Source organism: Drosophila biarmipes, chromosome 2R (assembly GCF_025231255.1).
Source record: "Drosophila biarmipes strain raj3 chromosome 2R, RU_DBia_V1.1, whole genome shotgun sequence".
In the NCBI taxonomy this organism is placed as follows: Eukaryota; Metazoa; Arthropoda; class Insecta; order Diptera; family Drosophilidae; genus Drosophila; species Drosophila biarmipes.
This window is the reverse complement of record NC_066615.1, coordinates 8,189,608-8,199,473: the sequence shown is the minus strand read 5'-3', so window position 1 is coordinate 8,199,473 and position 9,866 is coordinate 8,189,608. Positions and strand designations below refer to the sequence as shown.

The 9,866-nt window shown below is 41.0% G+C and overlaps 3 protein-coding genes across 3 annotated transcripts; 1 reads left to right on the top strand and 2 right to left on the bottom strand.

Moving 5' to 3' along the window:
- Positions 1-349: 349 nt before the first annotated feature.
- On the bottom strand, positions 350-942 carry LOC108026699 (DNA-directed RNA polymerases I, II, and III subunit RPABC4). The gene is made up of 3 exons (XM_017097792.3): positions 776-942; positions 554-646; positions 350-476 (listed from the first exon to the last, which is right to left on the bottom strand). Exons 1-3 carry the CDS (start codon positions 831-833, stop codon positions 454-456), a joined length of 174 nt encoding a protein of 57 aa, XP_016953281.1. The 5' UTR covers positions 834-942; the 3' UTR covers positions 350-453.
- Positions 943-1,236: 294 nt separating this feature from the next.
- LOC108026924 (zinc finger and BTB domain-containing protein 41) lies at positions 1,237-3,281 on the bottom strand. The gene has a single exon (XM_017098135.3). The coding sequence runs from the start codon at positions 3,197-3,199 to the stop codon at positions 1,373-1,375; it is 1,827 nt and encodes a 608-aa protein (XP_016953624.1). The 5' UTR covers positions 3,200-3,281; the 3' UTR covers positions 1,237-1,372.
- Positions 3,282-3,330: 49 nt separating this feature from the next.
- LOC108026925 (U6 small nuclear RNA (adenine-(43)-N(6))-methyltransferase) lies at positions 3,331-4,732 on the top strand. Its single transcript, XM_017098136.3, has 4 exons — positions 3,331-3,548; positions 3,610-3,820; positions 3,874-4,285; positions 4,347-4,732. Exons 1-4 carry the CDS (start codon positions 3,426-3,428, stop codon positions 4,522-4,524), a joined length of 924 nt encoding a protein of 307 aa, XP_016953625.1. The 5' UTR covers positions 3,331-3,425; the 3' UTR covers positions 4,525-4,732.
- The last annotated feature ends 5,134 nt before the right edge of the window (positions 4,733-9,866 follow it).

The window sequence follows — 9,866 nt, the reverse complement described above, 5'->3', positions numbered from 1 at the left end:
AAGCCATTTAGACAAAATTTTTGAGACGAAAAAAGACATTTATAGAAAGGAAACAAAAAGAACAAACCGAATTACTTTAAACTTTATTTAAGCAATGAAACTTGCAAAAAATAAAAGGTATAATTACAATAACTGTAATGTGAGTGTTTTTAGTTTAAAATTATATATTTCCAAAACATTCAAAATAAAATATAAAATTAGTTTAAAATATAGAACACGAGTCTTTCAATTTGGGATTGTTAAGAAGGGTTCCTCCAAGTTCGGTGTTCGAGATAATCTTCATGAGCGCTACTTTGACAACGAAATTTACAGATCCAAGAAGATTTGGGAACATTTTGAGACATAAAAATCTGAGTTATAGAGGGACTTTTATTGAAGCATAAGCCTTGCGGAGTTACAAACTAGTTCCTTAAAAATATAGTTTAGACGGGTATTCATTACTTTTCAGGGACTTTAACGGGCATCGAAGACAACAACTGCAAATTATAAGATTTCATCAGTACAGTTTGAGAGCCATTGGAGGCTTCTGGGGGTTTCCAAAAGGAATACTTACGACGCTTGGTGCGCTTCTTGTACATGATGCGGTATCCGCACTCGCGGCAACGGATTGGATCCCTGGGTCGCATCTCGTTCTCATGATGACATTCTGAAAGGTTTAAGTTAGCAATAAATTAATAAAACCTCATTTCAGACCATTATTGTTGCTATCCTAGCAGCCATGTGCGCGCCGAATAAAGTCGTTTTACTGTTGAAGTACTTTACGCGGCCGACTTACCACCGCAAATATACGTCATTGCCGTCTTCACATTGTCCTTGGAGCTAGTTTCCGACATTATTAGTTAGTATTTCCAATACTACTCAAATAAAAGTGAATTTTCTGTAAAAATGTGTTTTGTTTTTTCTAGAGGTGGAGAAACATCGATGTTAACATAGAAGCTATCGATGTTACAAGCCTCTACTCTCGAAATCGAAGAGGAAGAGGGAGAACTATCGCCTCAAATAATACTACTTTGCGATTTTGGTATATTTCTGTGGTTTGAATTTCCCGCGCTTTTTAAATCAAGTCAAAAGTCACAAAACGTATTTTTAAAAATAACAGCTTTCAGTTTACATCGACAATTAATAGGATCTTCACATACGGCTTCAAGGTTTGCAACGACCAATACAAGATACAATAAAATGGGTTTATGGGCAGATCAAGAGTATTATGTCAATATAAATTATTAATAATTTGTGTTAAAATGTTTTTTTATTGATCAGTCATTTTACATACAAGTAGGATTGAAGAAACTGTACTTGACACGAATTTTACAATACATTTTAAAATGGAAATCTTATGATAATCACTTCCTTGCTGTAAGAGCAAAATGTCTTAAATGTGTTTGTTGAACTTTTTGTTGTACACAACCAAGTTAAGCCTGTGTTTAGTCGACTTGCAATGCCGTCGCATACTTCCTATGATTGAATTTCCACAGGCCTCACAAAAAGTAACCTTTACTGGCATTTGAAACCGGCAAGGGGTTTCTGACTTGTTCTCTTGACCATCTTGGGCAGCTACCGTACGTTCGTTGTTTATTGCAGAATGTTCCGTACTCGTTCCATTATGATGATTATCTTCGGTAGATTTTATTGCACTCTTTCCTAGCTTAAGCCAATTGTCCTTGTGACTTTGGGACTTCAAGTGCCTCAGGTAATTACGCCTGGATTTAATGGTCAGTTCACACACCTCGCATTTGACTGTCTGACTCAAGAGGTGCACTGATTTTCGATGGGTTTGCATGGTGCCCTGACTGTAGAAATTCGCTCCGCAGATCTCACAGGTGAAATTCCTCTTGTTTAAATGCTTCCTGTTCAAGTGCTCTCTGAGGAAAAAATTATTTTCGAACTCGCTGCCGCACACTGTGCAAACTGGTTTGGGCTTTTTCTTGCAGCCCGCCTTCGGTGGTCCTCTTAAAAGTCTTTGTTTTTCCCTGTGGTTTTTAATGGCTTCTCTGCATTCCTTGGCGCAATGGGCGGAACAACATCGGGCCAAAGTAGGAAGCTGGCAAATAAGACAGGTGTTTATGCGCTTATGAACTTGGTTAATATGTGTTTTAAGGGTAGACCACAATTGGAACCTCCGTGGGCAACTGCCACACTTGTAGGGGCGATAGCGCAGAATACTTGAGATTCTAACCCTGTTGAGGTGTTTCCTTAGGAATTTGAGGGTGAGAAAAGACTTGTGGCAGTAGGCGCAGGGAAAAAGCATTTGTTCTGGGCCATTCCTTCTATGCTTAAGCATATGTAGCTGGTGGCTAAAGGAGAAGCCGTACTTTTTGTAACAAAGTGGACAGTGGGCGTGAGTTGAAGTCTTTCTTCTTTGGATAGGAGGTTTTGATTCCTCCTTGAAGTACAACTTTGGGTTTTTAAGTGCTGGCAGCACTACATCCTCAACTTTGACAGGTGCTATCTGCAACTCCGCTTGTTCTCCTGACCTAAGCTTTTCCAGCAATCGTTTGTACCGCTCATTTTCATAGAGTTCTTCCGAGTTGGATCCCATTTGCCTGCTTATGTGGGCGGTCACTGAGTGCTGCAGGTAGAAACGCCTGTAGCAAATCTGGCAGTGAAAGTTGTCCGAATAGCGGTGAGTCCTTTGGTGATCCTCCACATCCTGTAGCTTTTTCCAGGGAAGGAGCTCACATTTAGGACAAACGCAACGCAATCCTGGCAAGGTTAACGCGGCGAACTTGGGACGCAGAGCTCCTTGGGCTTCTTGGCCTTCTAACTGGCTAACGGCTCGTCTATAGCCAGTGCTCACTGTATCCATAATTGCCGCCACCGTTTCCAAGTGAACTTTTCGGTTTTTGTCTTTGAAAACATTTAAAATAGCCTGATAATCCTCGTGTAAATCAGCCTTGAAATAGTGATTGGTCCAGAAATTATCCCGTAGCTGCGCTGCATGCAGTAAGAGCAACATGTCTGAGCTGCGGAATCGCATCATTTTCTGGACAACGTCTCCATCGGAAAACTCGTTGGAAATCTCCGAGGCCAGCGCGTTTTCCCCATTGAATGCCACGTACTTCTCCCTGAATCCTCGACAGCACTTGCACTTGCAGATGCAGGAACCAGTGCATCCTTCTGTTTTCTTGTCGATCCTGAGAGCTGGCAAGTCGGCGGTGAAGTTATCATAGGTAACTAAGAGTTTTCCCGGCCAAGCCATGAATTCTTTGTTTTTGTTTACACAAATAAAGTCCGCAAGTGTTTTGTATGCCCAGTCACTGATACTGGGATAAAAGCCAAAAACACCCAATGCTTGTTAAAAGTAATCGAAAAAGTATCTTCTCTAGTTGGCGTATAGGGGGCTGCCAGACTGCTGCACTAAACAGCTGTTCGAATTTCGGCGGCATTTCATTTCATAAACCATTGTAAATATTTTTAGCAGAAACATGGTTAAAACTAAAGGAAATGCCAAGAAATTTGGCATGCATCCGCGCAATGTTTTGCGCCAGCCGCCTGACTATACAAAATTGGCCATTAAATACAGGGACTTTCGACAAGAGTGCGAGTTGGTACGTGTGGAAATGTATTTTTATCCGAACAAACCTTAAAATATGTATTTTATAAATTTAGGAACTCAATGGCAAAGTCTCTGTGAATTTTCGCAACGAGAAGACTCTGCGTGAACTGACCAAAACGCTGCTAAAAGAATATTTTGATTTAAATGTGGATTTTGCACCTGGAAGTCTGGTGCCCACTTTGGCCCTGCGTTTAAATTACATTTTGTGGATAGAGGATCTGATGGAACCGCTGAGGTTAAAGGATATAAGGGGGATAGATATAGGTGAGTCAAGGCAAAATTAGTTATAGATGTTTACTTAGGTATTTTCTTTGCAGGTTGCGGTTCCTCCTGCATTTATTCCCTGCTGGGGGCCAAGAAGAATGGCTGGCACATGTTGGCCCTGGAATCGAAACCCCAGAACATCGAATACGCCAGGGAAAATGTGAGGAAAAACCAGCTGGAGAGCCTCATAGAAGTCTATGCCCAGCCAGATAAGATAAGCATCTTCAAGAGCTATTTTGAGAAGGACCAGCAGGAGCTGCAGTACCACTTTTGCCTGTGCAATCCGCCGTTCTTCGACTCCAACTTGTCAAATCCCTTTGGCAGCAATACCAGGAATCCCGAGAGGCGACCAGCACCCAATAATGCCAGAACTGGCAGCCAGGAGGAACTCACCTGCGCGGGTGGCGAGGTGCAGTTCGTGCAACGCATCATAGACGAAAGTCTGGAGAACAAGCTGCGCGTACGGTGAGTCAATCTTGATTACTTTTTGAAATTGAATTAACGTTGGTTCTTTTCGCTGCGGCAGAATCTTCACGACAATGTTGGGCGTCAAGGCCAATGTGCCCAGGATACTGGACTACCTGAAGGTGCTGCAGGTGGCAAGTGTCAGCACCACGGAGTTCCACCAGGGACACACCACTCGCTGGGCGGTGGCCTGGAGCTTTCATTCGGAGACGCTAAGCCAGGAGACCTCGTGTAATTAAGTTACACCTTAGTCTTTATGTACTTTCTAGTTATAGCTGGATGTAGCACGGAGCTTGAATAGGTTTTTATTTTCAGTAGAACTCGTGTTTTCATTAGAAAGCTTGTTAGCATTAACCTACTGGTTTAAAAGTTCACGAAGTAATGTAAATTTAATATCTAACGCAAAACTAATTCCAATATAAGGAGTAAATATGTATTTTTATTTGACATGTTATCTTTCAATTTTTCCGATGCTTTCAAAATGCTTACTATAGATTTAGATTCAGCTGCAGGCAGCTGCACAAGCGAATGAACTCTGACCTTCCATTCTGACACCATTTCGTGTTGTCAGAAAGCTTTCGCCCTAAATGAAAATTTGCATGTCAATGGTCACTTTGCCGCCCAGGTCCACGAACGGAAATTATCGTTTCGCTGTTATCATTGACCACAGCTGACCACACACTTCCACAGAAAAAGGCAAACAGAATCAGAAAGGCAACCCAAATGGAGCCAAACACGCGCACTAAGCTCGCGTCGCCACTGGCCAACTCACAGGCATTTCCACACCTTTGAGTCGGGGAATTCGGGCGATTCGCTCGTCCGCCATGTGGGATAGCAAATACCTACTTTTAATTGCTCCACAGGCACGCACGGTTTTGCCAAGGACTCGACATAAAAATACCCTTGAATACAAATAAGTTATTTTAATTTAAGGAACAATTTAAATGTATAATTTTGTAAGGGCCTTTGAACTTAAAGTGACAAAGTAATTAATAAGTCTGATATGATAATGACTGCAATTCTTTCATTAAAAAATGTAGAATCGTTTAAGTGCCATATCGTAATATTTTTAAACAATATATTTATTAAATATGAATGTTATGTTATTGATTATTTTTACATATATTATTTTCTAAAAAACCCATCGATAAAGAAAAAATAAAAAGGTCCTATACCTTTCCTACATTTCCCGAAATTCCTTTAAAGGTTTATCCCGACTTATATCCCTCATTGAGGACTTTGCTCCACTTTTCCCTCGCCTTTGAGCCATTTCACGACTTGGCTGTTGCTGCCCTTTGGTGGCTCAGTTGCTTTTGTTGTCTTTTATGGCATTTCAACACGTTAAGGTGTAAAGAACAACGTAATTAAAATGCAAGCAGTTGGTTTTTAAGCCCGGAAAGAAGGGTTCCGCCTGCGTCATGCGTTGAGGCGCGGTCTGGCTTGCTTTCGGTCTTCCGCTCATGTTGTGGATTTTGTAGCCTCCCGCGCTGTTAAATTAGAAACAAGAGTCAGTCGAGGCAGCCCTCTCCACTGATTTCGGCTGGGGCCCTAGTTGCCAAAGGACCCTTCTCTAATTTTCCAGCTATTATCTCAATTCTAGGCACCCAAGGCCCCGAGGTAACCCACAGAATTCGACACGTGTTCCTGGGCTTGTCCTGATGTGGTAATTGTTAATTAAAAACGCTTTTTGGCCACGTAGGGCCAATGTGTTTGGTGTGCCGTATTGAAGTCGTAAAAACCCGAAACTTTTGAACCGCTGGGTTCGACTCTTTTATTGGACGTCGTTAAATGGGCTAGAAAACAAGTTTATGTCGAGCCATAACTCTAAATATAATTTTAGTCTATCGAACTGAGTTTGCAATACATTTTTAATGTTCCCATTGAATTATGGCTGCGGGGAGTTAAGTAATTGCTTTGTTTATGCACAGAGAAATACATTTAAACGTTGCTTTATATATAGAAATTAAAAAAAATAAATGAAATTTCTTTTATTTATTATTGGTTTTGCAATAATTCTTAATTGTGGTCCATATATTGATACCCTTTAAAGCTAATATTATTATAAGCATGTTGGTATTATTAAACAAACTTCCTTTCCGTGCTGAAAGTTGGTTATTCCACGATTAACCCATTAATGTTGGGGCTAGCTGTGCCATAAAATGACCACGTGGCCTTTTGTTTCCTGTGGGACCTGAAATCTTTGTCAACTCTGCAAAATTCGTGCATCAATCAATTGGCCAAAAATCATCCATCAGGCAATCTGAGCGTTGGCTAACCGAAAAGACAGGAAGCGCGTGGGCCCCAAAAAGTAGGCAATGACCCAACACAAAAAGTCGAGCTTAAATCGGAACGAACCGGTCTTTAATTATTGGGGACTTCGGATGGGGAGTTGGGCCCGGAACAGGGGCCTTTCGTGATGGCACGTAACGAGCTGCCAGACGGCGGCGTCTGTTGCAATTGGCAGCGGACCGCTCCCGGTCCCCCCTCTAACTACACGGCTATTGTCGTGTCGCATATGCATGCAGATACATTCACTTAATGCAATGAAAAGCGACCAAAAAGGAACGAATCAAAGAGGATACCAACAGACAATGCAAACGCTCCTATGCGCGTGAGATGGGTGCAGGGGCGTGCACGGGGGTATGATCTCTATAAAAAATATATTTTGTTTTAGGACTATTTTATAATAGTAGTTTTATAAGATAAGTATAATATTTAGACTATAATCTAAAAACGTTGGTTTTATGCTATTACTATTTTTAAAAATGATCTATAAAACCTACCAATTGATCATTAGAGCTGGATAACCTTTGTTGCCAGGATATATTATTTCAATCCTAAATCAATTGTAACATATAATATATGCATTTCTTGGTCTAGTTTTACTCTAATTTTTCACTGAATGTCACCAATACTTGAGACAAATCGAAATACCCCACCTTTCCACGTGCTTTCTGCTTAATAAATACTAATTAAATAATCGCATTATAATTAAATGGGTATATTTCCCAAAATCCCAACCCCTGACAAACTCCCTCGCACGCCCCTGGGAGAGTGTGTGTCTGCGGCCGATGTCAGTCTGTGTGGGTGCTTCAGTTTTTGTGGCGTGTGTGTCATTCATGTAACCTTTCAATAAACATCCCAGTGTGGGGGTGGGAGTTGGGGCTCACTGGGAGGTAGGCGTGGCAGTCGGTGCATGCATGCGGCAGGGAGTCGTGTAATTGAACTGCTTATACGAGTCCAGTTGAGTGTGCGGGGCGAACTCTTGAATGTGATTTTAAAGTCAACATCGAGCACTCCTGACATCCGAACTGTCATTTTTTGGTTTGCCGCTTGTCTGCCAGACCGATCCAATCCGATCCGATCCGCCATCCCCTTGGCCATCTATTGTCTGCTCATATTCCCGGTTAATATTGGCTTGGCACTCGGCCAAGAGCTGGGTTATCGGATATGAATGCTGCTAGCCATGCACGGGGTGTAGTCCCTTTAAAGTTGTTTTGACATTTTGCTCACAACAGCATATTCAGTTTTAATAATAAATGGAAAGTCGGTGAAGTTGTTGGTCATTTCAAAAGGAAATATGTTTTTCCTACTCCTTAGGCTTGTGATGATATTATTTTATGTTTTATATTTTACTAAAATCAAGAACGATTTGCTCTTAAATAAGAAGGCTTACTCTTGGAATCGACAGAGCTTAAGTTTGAACTTAACATTATTAACATTAACATTCTCGAAGATAGAACTATTTATCATAGTAAGATACCGTCTTCTTTATTTTAGTAAAAGCGTGCTCCGTGTACTATTTAGCATGGAAATACTTTAGTGCTTTGAATGAATATACCAAAAGCCATTTCTATAAAAACTATTTAGCTAGGTGTTTTTGTGGGCCTCATCATTAATAAAAAATAATGAATTAAATCCAACGTACCATGGATATTTCATTTCAACGCCTTTTCAACGTTGCGTATGATTAATTGGCATTGTCACGACAGGGAATATCCGTGCATATATCATTCCGGGCCTAATTCAATTACCGTTAGCGACTTTCTATGTTGCCACAAATCAACGCGGCAGATGAAGTCGGCCAAAGGAAATGAAGGTGACAAAAGAAACGCTTTTATCGTCGACATGACATCAGATATTCAGATGTGAGGGACGTGAGATAAAGGACACGGTCAAGGTGAAAAGTCGAATAAATAATGAGACAGGAATGTGAATAAATTGCTTTGCGAGCAAATAATATTCAGCCAAGGAAGCAGGGGACGGAGGATTTAAGCCGCGGAAACGGAATACAGATAAAATACTTGCTAAGTTTCCGCTGTTTTCAAGTACTTTGCAAAATAGGATGCTGTGTTTGCGAAAACCTTTAGTGTGATACCTCAGAGCACATGAAGGGCATTTCGCTTTAAATTTATTTGTCTTCTGTCAGTTTTTCTAGTAGACCTGAAAATTGTTGCGCACCGTTGAACTTCAGACTTGAAAAAGACGCAAAAAGGACGCGAAAAACTTTCCTTTTGGCAGAAGTCCCGGGAGGCAGGACCACCAGAAAAAAAAAAAGATAAATAAATAAAATAGACCCGAAGTAAGGAGGCGGCAAATGAGCTGGGAGGAGGCGGAGCAAAGAGCAAAGGGCAAGCCAGAGTTCGCAGCCACGCGGCGTATACGTATTCCCATTCAACAAAAAAAGGAAAAAATAACAAGAAAAATCGAAAAGCCAAACATTTTTATCTGAAAAACAAAGCTATTTATATCTTTTGGGCAACATAATGACTTGGCATTTCTGCTGGCAAATGATGCGCAAAGTTTTCGGGCCTAAGACTCTCGAGTCCTGGAGTCTAGAGCCCCGCGTTGTCAGTCATTTTATCAGCCCCTGAAAGGGTTTATGTGTCGCTGCCGCGTTTGAGCCATCATGAAGTAGCAGTCGAGTGCCAAGGGACTTTGGAATTTTCGCCCATGAATTTTGCCACCAGGCTGCGGGGCTGTCTTCTGTTTGCCCCTCATTTGCGGGGTGTGCGAATTCACGCTTTCAAGGATGTTTTCCATCAGTTTTGGGGCAGCGACAAGTTCTGGCACTTGTCCTGACCCATCCTGTTTTTGTTTGCCAGTGTGGAATTGCCGAAAAGGGACGATTCAGTCGCAGCTGTGGGCTGGTTTCTCGCACTTAATTGTTGTCCTTTTTGGCAGGCTTCCGCTTAAGAATGTTGTCGAAAGTTTAAACGAAATTGTGGCAAACCTTATTTCTTTAAAACTGCAATATTGCTTCTTATACCCAATAAATATTCATTTTACTTTTGGCAGGAATTTCAAATATAAATCGATATTCAGCGGGGTTCCTGGTGGAATTCATGTCCATTTAATTCAATTAATTTGTATAAATTGGTTTTCTGTCGTTTTTATTTTTGTACCTGATGCCTTTGTCATGGTTTTTCTGCCAATGAAGTTTAAATTAAATTAAAATGTCTCCTTTTAATTATTATTTGTTGTGTTTAAAAGAGCATTCCGTTATTGGTGCATATTTATATATTTACCAATGCCACACAGAGCCTTTTTGCTCAATTTGGGTTTGTTTATTCCGGCTTTT